Here is a 16,844-nt window from a genome sequence, read left to right on the forward strand (position 1 = left end):
GAAGTTAATTCAGAGGCGGGACTAATAGCAAGCGTCATTTTACTGAACATTCCGATGTCAGTTGAGTTTAGTTGGTTGTTAATAAGGCTGTGAGATAAAACTTCCAAATGATGACCACAAGATGGCCGCCACTACACCCACCATGGAATGTTGATTTGAATGAGGATGTTTCTTGTACTATGGTATGCTCTGCTCTGTCAATATACACAGTAGCAGTCAGCAGTGGAGTGTTGATAATGCTATAGGGGTGTTATTGAATATGTGAGCTCATTGTAATGAGGAACATGGGTTGTATACCATTCATTGTAATTCATGGAATGGAATGAGGACTGGTGTTTGATACCATTCCTCATTTTGTTCCATGCATTACAATGAGCCCGATTTCTACCTCCACTAGCCTCCCCTGATGTCCCTTTCCTGTTCAGGCTCCTAGGGGTCCTAGAAATCTATTTAATGTAGTGGTGTCCTTGTTGTGGTTGTTATACCTCCCTTCAGAAGCTGAGCCTGGACCTGAAGAACAGCCATGAGTCGGTGGACGAGGAGCTGCTGGCGCTGGTTCTGATGTGCTCCGAGCTCACCTACCTCAAGGTCTGGGCTTTCCTGAACACCAGCTTCCTGGACCGGCTGCTGCAGAAACGCCTGGACAAGAAGACCATACTCAGAACCATCAAGGTGGGTCAGACCGCAGCTTGACCTGGGGGGTATTCCACCAACGTCGCTAAAGGAAAATCCAGGCTTATTTTTGATGAGTCTGGCGAGACCAGGGTCAGTGGTCTAGCGTCCGCCCTGAACACCCAGCCAGGAATGCCATCATAAGCTGTTATAAGTTATATTCTTAATCAATAGCTATATATCATTAATCTAAAAGTCTAACATTTGTTGTACCAATCCCTGATTGCCCCTTTAATGTAAAAACAGGCAAACTCAAACGTGATCTGAATCATTGCAGAATGTCACTGTGGGTTAAAACAACTGAGGACATTTGATGTGTTTGGAATATGTTTTATTGAGCAACGTCTGCCATGGTTTATACACTGCATGTGTATTAATGTAACCAGCCCAGGAGTCAGCTTCCTAAAGTAATACTTTATCTCTTTTGACAATCCAGAGCCACTTCTCTCCTAGACCAGAGTTGTTAATTTAATCCATTTCGTTGGTTTACGCACAGAAGATTGACCTGCAATTGTTACTCTCTTATTATGGTTTTGTACTACTTGTGAAACTGACCTCAGTGTGGTTTATAAAACGCATGTGTAACAATGTGAAGTTGAACAGTCCAGTGTGGTTCATAAAATGCATACGTGCAATAATGTGACCAGTTCAGGGTGGTTTATAAACTGTGTACGTGTGTTCCAGGTGAGGATCTACAACAACAACTACGACACACAGCATGAGGACCAACAGCTGGAGGACATCTATTCTCGTTACTGTGAGCTCATCACCTCGGAGCTCAACTACTCTGCCATGTCTTTCCCCATGGTCTGAATGCGCAGAACACACTTGTGCTGCTTCATAGAATCCTCCACATTGCTTTTACAATCCTTCAAAAACTTATTGTATTAAAGTTGCTATAAATATTGCAAAATGAACTCCAGGTGCCTCATTTATAGAAAGTAGCCTACTTTGGATCAAATTTGATCTTACCCGTGTCGTACGTAGAAAACCACGTCAACATAGTGATTTATACAATTTCAACGTGAATCAATTTGACCGTGGAAACGATCGTACGCACATTACCTACTGGTTATGCAGAGTTATTACAGGCATGTGAGCCGCACTGCCTACTGTAATTCATGCAAGTGGCTCGTGTAGTGCACAATTATGGGCTGTCCCTTACCAAGTTCCCACCATTCTGCAGGCTGGGAAAGGGAGGAGGGGCCAAGCCTCCTGCCGGGATCCATCCCTCTGAGGGAGTGTCAAGCAGGGAACAGACAAAGCACATCTTCTAGGCCCACATGAGATTGACATGACAACAAATTTGAGCATGCTATACAGTACAAGCACATAATTGTAGTTATGGTTGTCTCATCACAGCTTAAATACCCTTAGAAAGTATGGCGTAATTAAAACGTATACAATGTATAGTCTATTATATCTGATGATCTACACATTGTTGCAACAATGATGCCTTGTAAATCAACATTATAATGTTTCACATCAGTGTGCCTTAGCATTGTGGATAGGCATGGGAAGCTCTCCCTAGTTTCTAATTCAGACCTCTTGAGGTTTCAACCATTTCAACAGTCTGTGGCGCCACCTACAGGCATTTCTGAATGTTTTTTCTTTTTTTCTATTCAGCTAAGCTATGAACATCTAACTGCATGTTTAACACAATCACACCTGAGAGAACATCAACATGGTAAAAACACATAACTACACATAATTAGATGATCACACAGTCCTTGCTTTTGAACACGTCCTAAAACCTAAGTTTGTTTATAAACCGTGTATCATACGAAACAGGACAGCAGCGATACAGTGAATCCAATTCACTAAGTATTTATAGTGGGGGGGCAATCTATGGGTAAATTGTTGTTTTCATTTCAAATGTGTGCTAAAGTTTGTTTTTCACTTCTAAGTTGAAGATAATAGTTACCCTCTTGGCTGTGGTCTGAGCTACCAGGGCAAAGAACCTTATTTCTTGAGTATGTGTGGCAGTGTTGAACCTGTAAAAAGAGTGGAGACAAATATGACAGCTCCTCAAGGATCGCAGGCTACCAAACCTTTTAGTGTGTTGGTGGATTTGTCGTCAGAGTATGACTGACTTTGTAAGCAGTAATGAGCTTGGCTTTTCCATTTTCAAATCGGTGCAGTCAAGTATTGCAAATGTATTTGGGTGGTCTTCCTTGTATTTATCTGGCATGTTTGCAGTGATGATATCTCTATGGGGCCATATTGCTTAAGAACCAAGCTTGTTATACATATAATCAACCCATGCTCCAAAAAGTCTGCTAACATTAGGTGTGTCGATATCAAACTTGAAGGCAAGGTCTTTCAGGTCCCAGTTGTTGCGTAACTTCATGAGGACCATCAGTAACTGTTGATGCAGAGGAATTGCACATATGTGGCAGTTTGTCTTTCTGTATGTCAGAGGGATATTTGTTTGTGGGCATACACTATTGTTAGGGATCTCAAAAAAAGAACAGAAAATAATAATAATAACAATAATAACTTTTATTTGTAGTGCTTTTCCTGCAAATGTTGCAGCTCAAAGTGCTCCAACAGACAGGACAGATCATTGTACTGTCCATATGTAAAACCTGTACAATACACAAAGTAGTTGGGACTTTGCTTTCATTGACTGACTCAGAGGTTAAGTAATTATGTGGATTTTGGTTTTTCTCAAGATCTCTAATGCGCTTTTTTGAGAGCCTCAATTTCTTTGTTGAAAGATAGATTCTGTTCAGTCTCCAACAGGGTGTTGCTTTCATGGTCTCCACGTCTCTCCAAGAATTGGTTGTCCTTTTACAATTCTGTGAATAAAACACAAGATCGTGTTAGGTATGCTTTTTTTTGTTACCGTTTATGCTCACTGACCTTCTTTTACAGGTCCCTCTACTTGACCAGTCATTCCCACAAACTGCAACAGCAGCAGCAGCATGTTGTGGAGATCGGAATATTCAATATCAAAATAACTCATTACAGTATCAGTCTGTGCTCCATTCACACTTATAATAAGAATACATTAGACTTATATACATCTTTTCTAGACACTTAAAGACGCTTTACAAGCTGAAAAGATTGAGTAGTAACATAAAAAGAAACAAAAAAAAGAAAAGAAAAGAAAGTATAGGGGTCTAATACATTTTTTGATTACTAAATCTAAATCTAAGTGTCTTTGTAGGACAATCTACTCTGTATACTGCAATTACACCTAGATTTCGGGCGGAGAAGCACCGAACGATGATGTGAATAAGTGTCCCACGGATCCTCCATCCTCAGGAGAGAGTGTCCCTGTCACGAAGACCAGCCTGCCTAGCTCTGGAGAGGAGGGGGCCACAACCTACTGCGTGGAGGAACACAAGAGACACACACTATTTTGTGGTACCCACGTCATCCAGACTCGCTTCTACACAAGGGAACTTGTCAAGGCTGTGGTGGTTAGGACTGGTAAGACTGTTGTGTTCTTTTACATTTTTCACTCTGTACAGTGTGTGTCCATCTGGACACTAGGGGGCAGCGGAGATTAACATTCAGGCACGCAGGTGCTTATTATTTCAATAGGACATTTCTATTTAAGTTGTGTGTTTTGTTATTCCTGTGCGGTAGCTTGAGTCTCGCCAGTGGTACATTCTCTCATGGTCCACTAGGACGTGTTGTGATATATATACCTCTCTAATGGTTCATGTGGGAGGAGGCCTCTAACTGCATATCATCACAAAAGGAACCACAATTTTCAAGTGCTATTCAAGCTCTTATCTTCCCATATGTGTTGTCCCTCAGGCTTCTCTACAGAGAAGGGCCAGCTAGTGCGCTCCATCCTCTACCCAAAGCCCACTGACTTCAAGCTGTACAGAGATGCTTACCTCTTCCTGCTGTGCCTGGTGGCTGTGGCAGGGATCGGCTTCATCTATACTGTAGTCTTCAGTATCATAAACCAGGTACACCGTTCTGTGCTTGTCTGTACATCCATTTAAAGGGTTGATTGCATTTGTGTAGTGCCTTTTCATTGGGTGCTTAGTCATGCAGCTTGCCATTTAGAGTAAATGTCTAGTTCCTTCCCCTTTAAACTCTTGGGTTTGTTGAGCACTTTTCTTTCGTTCATTCTTAGGTTCCAGCGAAAACCATCATCATTGAGTCTCTGGACATCATCACCATCATGGTGCCCCCGGCTCTACCTGCAGCCATGACAGCGGGCATCGTCTATGCCCAGCGCAGGCTGAAACGGATGGGCATCTTCTGCATCAGCCCCTAGAGGATCAACGTGTGTGGGCAGCTCAACCTAGTCTGTTTTGATAAGGTGACCCCCATAGTGCCCCCCCCCCCCCCCCCCGTGCCCAAAGCACATCAGAAAACATTATGCCAAGTGTCAGGCTGTTTCAATTGCTAGGACATACTGGGTTCCATCGTATCATTTGTAATTGAGGAGTAGTCTAGTTACTGGTGTCGCTTTCCTACATAGACTGGTACTCTCACTGAAGATGGCTTGGATCTTTGGGGTATCCAGAGAGTTGAATGTTTTTGCATTTGTAAATGTTTGTCTGCAAGGGGAGTTTTTTTCTGGGCATGGGAGACTACAGCAAAAAGCAAACCATAATTTGGGTTTATTTACTTTAGCGGAGCCTACACTAGCATTAGCATCACTGGGTTAAAAAGGGAAAAATGACTCAAGTGTGATTCTGTATTCTTGTGATTTTTTAATTTAGGTGACCTATCTGTTACGTCTGTGTTTACGACAGTTTGGGCTTTACGACATGTGCCGTATTACGTTTTGTGTTACACTCGTGTTTGATTAAATGGAGTTGCAAGCTCCGACTACAAGCTCTGAGTTCGACTCCGTTATTGAACATAACATTGGCGACGAGCGATGGCTGATTGTTCTCTACCAACACCCCCTCCTTTCCTAGCAGTCCCGGCAGAACCACCGATTCCGTGGGGCCGCTGGATTTCCTCTTTCGAAACATACATCCTAGCTGCCGGCTTGGAGGATGTATCAGACAAGAGGAAATATGCGTTGTTGCGGCACTGCCTGGGAGCGGAGGGTCAGCGCGTGTTTGAAACTCTTGGCCCTGCGGCGAGATACACAGACGCTGTGGAACTATTGAAGCAACACTTCGCCCCTCCACAAAGCGCTCTTCTCCGCCGCGTCATATTCAGACGAAGACACCAACGAACAGGTGAGACAGTGACACAGTATGTGGCTGATCTGCGGGGTTTGGCGAGCGTATGCAAGTTCGGGACATTACAGAACGAAATGATAAGAGACCAACTCATCTTACACACGAACTGTGACAAGATTAGGGAAAAACTGTTACTGGAAAATGATGAACTTACATTATCAGCAGCTCTGAACATGGCGGTCCAGGTTGAAACAGCTTTAGAATGTGCAGTTAGTTTTTCAGCCTCTCCCAGCTCACCGGCAGAGGGCGCGCACAGCCTACAGGTGCCCCTCCTCCACGTGAGTGCAACCAGCGGCGGGGAGAGCATTTTACTGGCCTCTCGGTCACGCGACCAGCCACACCAGCCGTGTGGGAATTGCGGCTCTTCTGCACACAATTCAAGAGCTCAGACATGCCCAGCCCGTGGTAAAACCTGCTCCAACTGCGGGAGACTAAACCACTTTCACAAGGTCTGCAGGTCTGCCCCAGCTAGAGCTTCCCAGTCACCTACCACAGTCATCCATAATGTCAGCTCAGGACGAGCGCCATTCAAAACATGCTCGTTGATGGTTGGTGATGTCACTCTGCCGCTCCTCCTAGACACTGGAGCCACAGTGTCCCTTGTGAACTTGACGACCTATACACAGTTCTTCTCCCATGTGCCCCTGGGGTTGCCCTCCACCACCCTGCGTGGCTATGCCAACTCTAAGATTGACATTGTGGGCTCTTTTCAGCTGCCTGTGAAGTACGGGGAGAGGACACTGCCGGCTTTCAGGTTCAACGTTGCACGCCACGGGACCAACTTGTTAGGCCTCGACCTGTTCAACGCCCTCGGTTTCACCCTGCTAGACACAGCTGGCTCAGAGATTCACACCGTTTCCATTCCCTGGCAGCAACAGTGGCCTGCGCTGTTCAGCGGTGTAGGCTGCCTCGACACTTTTGCCCACCAGCCTCTGTTAGATCCTACAGTGATGCCTGTTATACAGCCCCTCCGCCGCTCCCCCCTGGCTCTCCGCGATGACATCTCCTCTCAACTACAGAGCATGCTCGATAGCGACATAATTGAGCAGGTGAATGCATCGCCTTGGATCTCCAACCTGGTGGTGGCGAAGAAGAAGTCTGGGGGGCTGCGCATCTGCGTGGATCTGAGAGCGGTAAACAAGGCCATCATCCCTGACAAATACCCCTTGCCAACGATAGAGGAGCTCACCGCCCAGTTCTACGGGTCCAGCGTGTTCTCTAAACTGGACCTCCGTCAGGGTTACCTCCAAGTGCCACTACACCCCGAGAGCCGCAACCTCACAGCGTTCATCACTCACAGAGGGGTTTTCCGCTACAAACGCATGGCTTTCGGTTTAAGCTCCGCCCCCAGCTGCTTCCAAAAGATCATGGCCTCCATCTTCGCTGGGATCCCAGGTGTGGCCATCTATCTTGATGACATCGTGGTTCACGGGGCCACCGTCGAGAGCCACGACGAGCGTCTCCACAGTGTGTTCAGTGCATTGGCCAAGCATCACCTCACACTCAATGGTGAGAAGTGTGTATTCGCCGCCCCAGCCATTGACTTTGTGGGGTTCCGCCTCTCAGCTGATGGCACGTACCCGCTGCACTCGAACACCGAGGCCATCCATCATGTCCCGGAGCCCACCACAGCCGCTCAGGTGGCCTCCTTTCTAGGCATGACGGCGTACTACCTCCGTTTCCTGCCACAGTACTCGGCCACAACCACACCGCTGCGGAAGCTGTTGAAGCATGACGAGCCCTGGCTCTGGACGTCTGCCTGCTCAGACGCCGTACGCCTCCTGAAGGCCCAACTCACCTCGCCACCGGTCCTGGCGCATTTCGACCTGGCCAGCCCCACTCTTGTCACGTGCGACGCCTCTGCCACAGCCATTGGTGCGGTGATGTCCCAGCTGCAAGGGGGGGTGGAGAGACCGATCGCCTTCGCCTCCCGTGCTCTCAGCCCCACGGAACAGAAGTACTCGGTGGGGGAGCGGGAGGCCCTAGCATGCCTCTGGGCATGTGAGCGCTGGCACATGTACCTCTATGGACGGCTATTCACACTGAGGACAGACCACCAGGCCCTCATCACCCTCCTGGCCACGTCTGGCACCGGTCACAAGCCACTCCGCCTCCACCGCTGGGCCGACCGCCTGCAACAGTACAACTATCGGCTACAGTTCACGCCAGGACGAGACAACGTGGTAGCCGACTTGCTATCACGCGCAATCCCCAGCCCACCCACAGCCCCAACCTTGACCCCCGGACTGGACCAGGCTGAGCATGACCTCGTCCAGCTCCTCCACACACCCCTTCAGGAGACGGTGTCGCTGAAGGAGCTCCGGGATGCCTCAGCCGATGACCCCACCCTCTCTACACTCTCAACCTACATCACGCAGGGGTGGCCGGTAAGAGTACCTGACGAGCTGCTCACTTACTCCAGGATCAGGGAGGAGTTGTCGGTTTGGAATGACACCTGTGTCGCTCGCGGGTTCTGCACTGTGGTCCCAGGTGTCCTTCGGGCGCGTATCCTTGCTATGGCGCACGAGGGTCACCTGGGCATAGTCAGGCTCAAACAGCGCTGTCGTGAGGTTGTGTGGTGGCCAGGCATCGACAGGGAACTCGAAACCCTGGTCAAGGATTGCACTGCCTGTCTCCTTAGTGGTAAGACCAGGGCTCCAGCTCCACCCCCGCCCATGCAGCCGTTGGACTGGCCATCTCAACCCTGGGAGCACCTGCAACTGGATATCTGCGGCGAGCTGCATGGGGTACCACATCACCAGCGTTTTCTCGTTGTGACCTACGACCTCCACTCTAAGTGGCCAGAGGTGACACCTGTGGGCTCGGTCACAGCAAAGGTGCTGATCGGCATTCTCGACGCTCTGTTTGCGCGTTGGGGCCTGCCCAAGAGGATCACGACTGACAACGGTCCTCAAATGGTTTCCCATGAACTGTCCTCCTATCTAGTGGGTAAAGGGATCCACCACATCCGCACAGCGTTCTACCACCCTGCTGCGAACGGGGGGGTGGAACGGCTGAACCAAACACTGAAGAATGGCATCAGGGCCCACCTGGCACAAGGGTGCACGCTCACCACCAGCCTCCTCCAGACGCTGTTGCATTATCGGGCCACGCGACACGCCACTACAGGAGTCTCCCCAGCCTCCCTCATGCTGGGGCGGGAGCTCCAGCTGCCTCTCGATAGGCTCCGCCCTACACTAGCTCAGCTCCCGGTCCATCCAGTTCAAGCCACAGTCACCAAACACCAGCGCTTGATGAAGGATCGTTTCGACAGGGCCAGACGTGCTAGGCCACCTGTCATCGCTGTGTCGGACTGGGTCAGGATCCGACGACCTCATCGGGACAACAAACTCCAGTCGTTTTGGTCTGACCCTGTCCAGGTCAGCAAACAGCTTGGCCCGGCCTCGTTTAGGCTCGCCGACGGCACTCGCTGGCATGCTACCCGCCTGCGTAAGGTGCAGCCTCCCCCTGGCCCAGCGCTGAGTGTGGCCTCTTCCACAGTCTTGCCAGCCGCACGGTTGGATGAAGCAGCAACCCCGGCCTACCAGGCTCAGCCCCAAGGCGTGGAGCCGCCACCAGTGGCTGTGGCTGCACCAGAGCCACGTCTGGTTCGAGCACGCAACAGGCCCGATTACTTGCGTGACTACATGACTGAGTATCACACCTAGGTTGTGTGAGGGGGGGGGGAAATGTTACGTCTGTGTTTACGACAGTTTGGGCTTTACGACATGTGCCGTATTACGTTTTGTGTTACACTCGTGTTTGATTAAATGGAGTTGCAAGCTCCGACTACAAGCTCTGAGTTCGACGTTATTGAACATAACACTATCCTTAAGTCACACTCAGTATCACTCAACCTTTCTTTTCCCCCTTCCTTCAGTTTCTTCCCTTCAGAGAATGACCCTGAGAAAGAAAGCCTGGTCAAGTCTAGGTTTGTAGCTTGCATGGCAACTTGCCACGAACTGACTAAGATTGAGGGAGAACTTTCCGGAGACCCACTGGACCTCAAGATGTTCAATGCTACCGGCTGGGTTAGTCTGTCTCAATGCCATTTCTGTTCTTTTATGGATCTTATACTTATACTATAGTCACATGCCTATAAACCTTAATACAAGAATGACATCCAACATCCAAACTTTCACACTACCAAGTATGAACTGATGTATTGGCCATGCATACTAAGGTAAAGTGCTAGTGTGGGTATTGACACATAAATGTCATTCCCCTCCATTTGTCTGTATACCATACTTTTTTGTGCACAGGAACGCTACGTTGTTGTTGCTTTGTGACAGCACCAAGCCAGCACCTAGTTGCCTAAAACATAAGCAGACAGGTACCCAGGCTAACTCCATCAGGTCAAAAAGGGGCGGTTGGTTCTCGATGGAGAGTTGACACCTGACATGTTATTGACATGTTACTCAACACCAATAATTGTGATGTATAGATCCTGGAGGAGCCCACAGAGCAGGAAACAGCTCTCCACAATCCCATAATGCCCACTGTTGTGCGGCCACCCAAGCAAATTCTCCCTGAGATCCACCAGAGTGTCAATCACCTAGCCCAGAACATGGTATACTATGGACATACTCTTATACCTCTTAAACCTCCAAATATATGTGTGCCTAACTCATTACATAGTCTGAACTGAGTATACAATATTCATATACCGAGGAGGTTTTAAATGCAAACCTTCTATTTCCTTTCCAGGAGCTATTTGAGTTGTCGGTAAGTAGTCTGGGGCTTTTTCCTCCTGTATCTTTTTTAGATGTATAGAGACAGAAGGAGAGTCAGCCTTTTACACATGTTTCCTTATGGTTATAATTCATCTTGAAGACAACATGCCTGGTTAGAACCTGGTTAGATTTGTGATTACCTCAAGAAATGAAGGAAGAATGCATTTGAAGGAATTGAGACTTGGACTGACAGATGGACCTGTTGGTTGACTTAGTGGTTCCCATCTTGTCTTCCTGTCTTTCCTCCAGCAGTCCTATGAGATTGGGATAGTTCGACAGTTCCCGTTCTCCTCGGTGCTCCAGAGGATGAGTGTGGTGGTCAGGAGGCTCGGGGAGAAACACATGGACTCCTACCTCAAGGGGGCGCCAGAGGTTGTGTCCAGCCTCTGCAGAGAGGAGACAGGTCAGCCATCTACTAAACCCCTGAATAGAGGTTGAAACGGGCCTAAAATTTCAAGCCCAGTCTGTGGATGTGACACCCTAGCCCAACAGAGGAGAAAACTGCTCACTAGGAAGAGTGGAGAGAGAGAGACTGCTTGAATACTCACCTTAGTTACTTACTATCAAGAACTGTATTTACTGCACCTGACGTTTTCTGGAAATATCGAAGGTTTTTCATTGATGCCAATAGTTCTCTATATAAAAAAAGGCTTCACACTTTCAATTGATCTTATACTCTTTGCAGGTGCTGGCATGCCAGAGAGCATGACAGGGGAGAGGCAGATTAGGGAATTGGAAATGTTTATACAATTTTAACGCTACCTGGAAACACAATTTACTAGGACTGATAGAAATAGCGAGAGAATGTAAAAAGGTGCTCAAATACCAAACTAAATGATACTCATTATTTCTGCAGGCAATGTATTACAGTGCCCTGTGTAAACAATGGGACAGTAAAGCATTTTATTTTTCATTAAAAAAACAACAACCTAATTTTAATATTTGTTCTATTTATTATGAAGTTAAAGTAGAGACTCAACTTTTATTTTAGGGTATTTGTGTACAATTATTAATTATAATTATACTATATGTAACTATATTATAACATGTCTGGATATAAGATTGGGCAGGTGTAAGGAATATAGTTGTATTGCATTGCATTATGCAGACTGCTGGAATTTTTTGTCATGTTTTTGCTTAAACCTATTCCATCCTCTCAGATCTACCCAAGTGCCCTTACAGTGTTGATTTATTCTGCTCCATCTCTCTCTCCCCTGTAGTACCAGAGAGTTTCCCAGAGACACTGGAGGCGTACACCAGGCAAGGGTTCAGAGTGATCGCCCTGGCACATCGCCAGCTAGAGGCCAAGCTCTCCTGGTACAAAGTTCAGAACCTCAACAGGTACAGTACATATATATAAATATATAATCATATATACTATTTAGCTGACACTTTTATCCAAAGCGACTTACATTGCAGTAAGTGCATACATGTGTCAGTATATTGTATATGGTCCCAGCGTGTATCAAACCCACAACCTAAGTGTTGAGCGGGAATCAAACCCACATCCTAAGCGTTGTTAGCGCCATGCTCTACCAACTTAGGGATAAACTCACTGGCTGCGTCAACCTCGCCTTACCTCAGCAGCACGTGTGAGTTTCATTTAGGCGCCCATGTTAACGGTATAGAGCCGCCACATAGCCCGAGTGAGAGGCGCTCTCACGCCCGCCTGATGCTGGCTCCTGCGACTCGCTCGCTACTGAGTCAATAAGGGAACAGGTGTCCAAGAGGAATCTTATCCTTTCGAGGCATTCTTGATTTTGCAATTATAATATTTATTATAATATTATATTATACACTCAAATTAAAACAGTATTTAGAATATCTATGAGCCAGGAGAGACTGAAATCCATGGCTCAGATTTGTCTTGTGAGAATATGCATGTTTTTTGGTCCTGACATAAATCAATTCTCTTTCTTATGCCCTCCAGGGCTGTAATTGAGACCAATATGGAGTTCCTAGGACTCATAATCATGCAAAACAAGCTCAAAGAAGAGACTGCTGGGGTTTTAGCAGACTTACGACGTGCTAACATTTGCACTGTGATGGTTACAGGTAAGGCAACCTCATTCATAACAATACAAATGTTATCAGATAACAGGTTACAGATAACGTGCAGCTGTTGTTAATCTTGGAGATTTGTAAATGATCTAGCTACTTACGGCTAACTCACCCCTACTACATCTATACCATCGTAAAGTTTGCAGACGACACCACCGTGGTGGGATGCATCTCGGGGGGGGACGAGGCGGCGTACAGGGATGAGGTAGAGCAACTGAGCAAGCTGTGCAAGGTTAACAACCTGCTGCTGAACAAGTCAAAGACCCAGGAAATCATCGTAGACTTCAGGAGGAAAAAGTCCGAGATCCAGCCCCTGCTCATCGACGGAGAGAGCGTGGAGAGAGTCTAAACCCTCCGATTCCTGGGGATGCACATGCGGGATGACCTGACCTGGAAGGACAACTCAAAAGCCACCATCAAGAGGGCACAACAGCGGCTATACACCCTGAGAGTCCTCAGGAAGGAACACAGCAAGCAGGAGATACTGGTGACCTTCTACCGCGGCGCAGTGGAGAGCATCCTCACCTACGGCATCTGCAACTGATTCTCCAGCTGCACAACAGCGGAGAGAAATGCGCTACAGAGAGTCGTGAGAACAGCACAGAAGATCACCGGCGCCCCCCTCCCCTCTCTGGAAGAGCTGTACAACACACGCTGTCTCAGGAAGGCCTCCAAGATCTCCAGGGACCTGACCCACCCTGGGTACGAACACTTTACCAGGCTGCCCTCGAAAAGGCGGTTCAGGACCCTGGCCGCAAGGACAAACAGACTGAAGAACAGCTTCTACCACAGGGCCGTCCAGGCCCTGAACACAGCAAATACCTAAGTTCTGGGCCCTGGACAGTCTGGACGGATTGATGGCAGCTGCTGGACTGAAAAAATCAGGTGTAGTGCTGAGGCACAAACATGTACATTTCAAGCCTGCAAACTGTGACACTTTAAATAAATGTGAAATAATACTATTGTGCAATATGACAACCCTAGTCGTCTATCTGTACAGTATAGTACAGTGGATAGTGTACATAGCCTTTATTTATGTAAACCAGCTCCTTCCCTTCTTGTGATTTTTTTTTTAAACGTTTTTTTTTTCCCTTTCCTAACACCAGGGGAGCCACCCCTCCTAAATTTCGTTGTTTGGTACCTGTACTGTAGCAATGACAATAAAGACCATTCATTCATTCATTCACCATTCATTCATTGTAAAATAAATATTTGCACTTGTATCTTGAAAGTTGCACTTGCAGATTTGATTTGAGAACTTGTATCTTGAAAGTTGCACTTGTAAAATAAACATTTGCACTTGCAGATTCGATTTGAGAACTTGTACAATAAATATTTGCAGTTGTATCTTGAAAGTTGCACTTGCAGATTCGATTTGAGAACTTGTACAATAAATATTTGCAGTTGTATCTTGAAAATTGCACTGGCAGATTCGCGACTTTCGCTGCTCGAGTTAAGTCCCATTTCTTGCAGTCGGTATGGGACAAAACAAATCTGTGACTTGTGTAAAGCAATGCGAGAGCGCAGGGATCCGGGCGGGCATGCAATGATTGATTGACCAATGACAAGAGAGCATTTTCGAGCGGGCATTGAGTGATTGACTGCAGTGATTGACCAATCACAGAACATTTGAGAGAATTTCAGCACGAGGGGAGTGGTCTCATGCAATGATTGAATTTCAGCGTGGTCTCATTACAAGACAAGATGGATACCCAGCAATCGCACACCCCTCAGGTAAGTGTAGCTAGATAGCTATATTTAGAAGAAAAAAAGTTTGTTAACTCTTAAACCTTATCAGTATTATGCTTCACTTGTTTTCTTTCATCGAAATACATGTGGAAGAGTCCCTCTGAATGGTCACTTAAGTAGTTTATGCTAGCTAACTCATGACCATCATGTAAGCTAGCTAGCTAGCATGGGTTGATTATGATTGCGCTAAGTTAGCTAAATGCATTTCTTTAATTCGTCGAACTGACCCTCATAGGCAAAATTACAGACTTCTACATTTGATACAGAACCCGCCATTGCAAAAAGAAAACCACTGCGCGAAAACTACACGAATTAAATCATAAACTGATTTGTGTTTTGAACAATTACAACGAAATAAACGTCAACATGACTCAGGAACTTACGGGGTTTGACTTCCGCCGGTGAACGAGTGCGCGTAAATCTATGTTTCAGAGCAAAAGTTGATCAGTACTTACGGTAATCACGAGATGTATCCATAGCACATCTATCTATCGATCTATCTATCGATCTATCTATAATCTAGTTTATATTACATGTTCACAGTATGCACTATGCAAAGCTGCAAAAAACATAATTTGCGCCTAGAATCGTTTTTGCGTTGGAAGCCAATATATATTTCCTACAGTGATTTGCATTGACGACATTTATTTAATCTTGAAACATGTTTTAAAATCCATATTTTATACAAATGTCACTTATATATGAACAAATATGAGTCATTGTTAATGTTTAGACAATTATTTTTTTCATGAATAAATACAGGTTTATCACAGTTGTTTTATGTATTACTTTGGGACTTTTATTTGGAAGAAATGTGAAATTCCGTGACCCCAGAAGTACTTCAGTCAATGTGGCTGAGAAGACCAGAAAGAAAAGTAAATAACCAGTTAATTAAATATTTGAAAGAAACAGGATTGATAGGTAGGATTTAACCCTACCCCTCCCCACCATTTTGTTTATTTCTTTCATTTACAATTTTCCCCCTGTCAAGCTAACGTTCCACACAGTCCGGTAGGGGGTGGTAATGCGCCACACAGTCCAGTAGGTGGCGGTAATGCACCTTAAGCTGGTTGCCAACCGCCAATCAAATAAAAAGAAGAAGAAGAAGACCAGAAAGAATACAAACAACAGGGCTTCTCCACATGTGGAAATAAGCTTGTGTGCGAACAGGTTCACGACGTTGAAGGGTGATATATTCACAATTATGGCTGTAACAGTTGTAAGTTGTCATTTTATGTTTTCCTGTGTTTATGCTATTTTGGTGGCCTCTTTGGAACCGTGCCATGAGGACATGGGTCGCTCTGCTCTGGTTGTCAAGCCTGTTATGAATCATTCATACATTCATGAAATGTTCTCGATTTCTTTTCCTCCCCTACTCTAGGATTTCAGAACCCAGGTTGATCAATCATGCAGATATTCCGAGGAGTTCGTCAACATATATTATGAATGTATGGATAAGAAAAGAAGGGTAAGGTTTGATTTGAGTTTTTACTCTGTGGGAACAATTTAACTGCATCCCTGTTTAAAAAATAATAATAAAAATGCTTCTGTGTTTTGACTGATCTGAATTGTAACTCAATCCACACTGTTTGCTTCTGGCCCAGAATTTGACCAGGCTTTACCTAGACAAAGCCACCTTGATCTGGAACGGGAACGCAGTGTCAGGCCAGGACGCCCTTGGGGAGTTCTTTGAGGGGCTTCCATCCAGCGAGTTCCAAGTTCAGACGCTGGATTGTCAGCCTGTGCATGGTGAGAGATCTACAACATCTTATCACAAAACTACCTCGTAGGGTAACCTTTTATATAAGAAATATGTATTCAGATGTTTCAGAGGATCACAATTCCCTGTGTGATATTTATCAGCCTTGTGAGTGTGGCAAATCATTTTCATTTGAAACATTTAGCAGACGCTTTTCTTACAATTACAGATTACAGGGACAGTCTCCTGGAGTAATTTAGGGCTACTCATGGGCATGCTAGTGGTGATGTTCTCGGTCTTCCATTACTCTTGACACCGCCTGACATTTGGCCACCACTACGTGCACCTTGTTTCTTCAAGACTCTGAAATGGTTAAAGAAACATCACTTCCCTCTTTCTACTTATTCACAGAACATGCAGTCCAGGGCCAGACTACATTACTGGTGGTGACAGCAGGATCAGTCAAGTTTGACGGAAACAAACAGAGATTCTTCAACCAGAACTTTCTCCTGACAGCCCAGGCCTCGGCCAACAGTGACCAGCCTGTGTGGAAGATCGCCAGCGACTGTTTCCGCTTCCAAGACTGGTCGGAGTAGCTAAGGCTCCCCTGGCCAGTTTCATATTAACATGTTTTGTACCCTTTGTATGATGTAAAATTAAGATATTGTGTGCCTATTGTTTCTCAACTATTTTGTAATAAAATAACTGCATGAACAAGAAAGTGGTGTGAATACAAAATAACATTTATTCACTACAATTTCT

General features: G+C 46.1%; 2 protein-coding genes and 1 pseudogene across 3 annotated transcripts in view; all 3 read left to right on the forward strand.

Annotated features, from left to right (window-relative positions):
• Nucleotides 1–1,485, forward strand: part of LOC308164231 (F-box only protein 39-like) — a gene marked incomplete at both ends in the record, with an annotated part of 185,236 nt that extends 183,751 nt beyond the window's left edge. The window contains 2 exons of the mRNA XM_080538373.1: nt 496–672; nt 1,357–1,485. Coding sequence (XP_080394499.1) covers nt 496–672; nt 1,357–1,485 — 306 coding nt within the window. The remainder of the gene's footprint in view (nt 1–495; nt 673–1,356) is intronic.
• Nucleotides 1,486–3,020: 1,535 nt separating this feature from the next.
• Nucleotides 3,021–15,567, forward strand: LOC308164232 (polyamine-transporting ATPase 13A3-like; annotated as a pseudogene). Its single transcript has 8 exons — nt 3,021–3,033; nt 3,943–4,110; nt 4,444–4,601; nt 4,772–4,960; nt 10,823–10,976; nt 11,794–11,914; nt 12,504–12,628; nt 15,554–15,567. The product of its transcript is annotated as a polyamine-transporting ATPase 13A3-like (transcript).
• LOC308163682 (NTF2-related export protein 2-like) lies at nt 15,494–16,791 on the forward strand. Its single transcript, XM_080537863.1, has 4 exons — nt 15,494–15,602; nt 15,765–15,851; nt 15,988–16,132; nt 16,494–16,791. The coding sequence occupies exons 1-4, from the start codon at nt 15,588–15,590 to the stop codon at nt 16,676–16,678; spliced, it is 432 nt and encodes a 143-aa protein (XP_080393989.1). The 5' UTR covers nt 15,494–15,587; the 3' UTR covers nt 16,679–16,791.
• Nucleotides 16,792–16,844: the final 53 nt, after the last annotated feature.

This window comes from Nansenia antarctica (assembly GCF_963989245.1).
Source record: "Nansenia antarctica genome assembly, chromosome: 8".
Lineage (NCBI taxonomy): Eukaryota > Metazoa > Chordata > Actinopteri > Argentiniformes > Microstomatidae > Nansenia > Nansenia antarctica.

What these genes read in the sequence shown, in the direction of transcription:
- LOC308163682 (XM_080537863.1), top strand. An exon ending in GTATGGATAAGAAAAGAAGG is followed by an intron (nt 15,852 to 15,987) that starts GTAAGGTTTGAT and finishes CTTCTGGCCCAG; the next exon opens with AATTTGACCAGGCTTTACCT. An exon ending in GGATTGTCAGCCTGTGCATG is followed by an intron (nt 16,133 to 16,493) that starts GTGAGAGATCTA and finishes ACTTATTCACAG; the next exon opens with AACATGCAGTCCAGGGCCAG.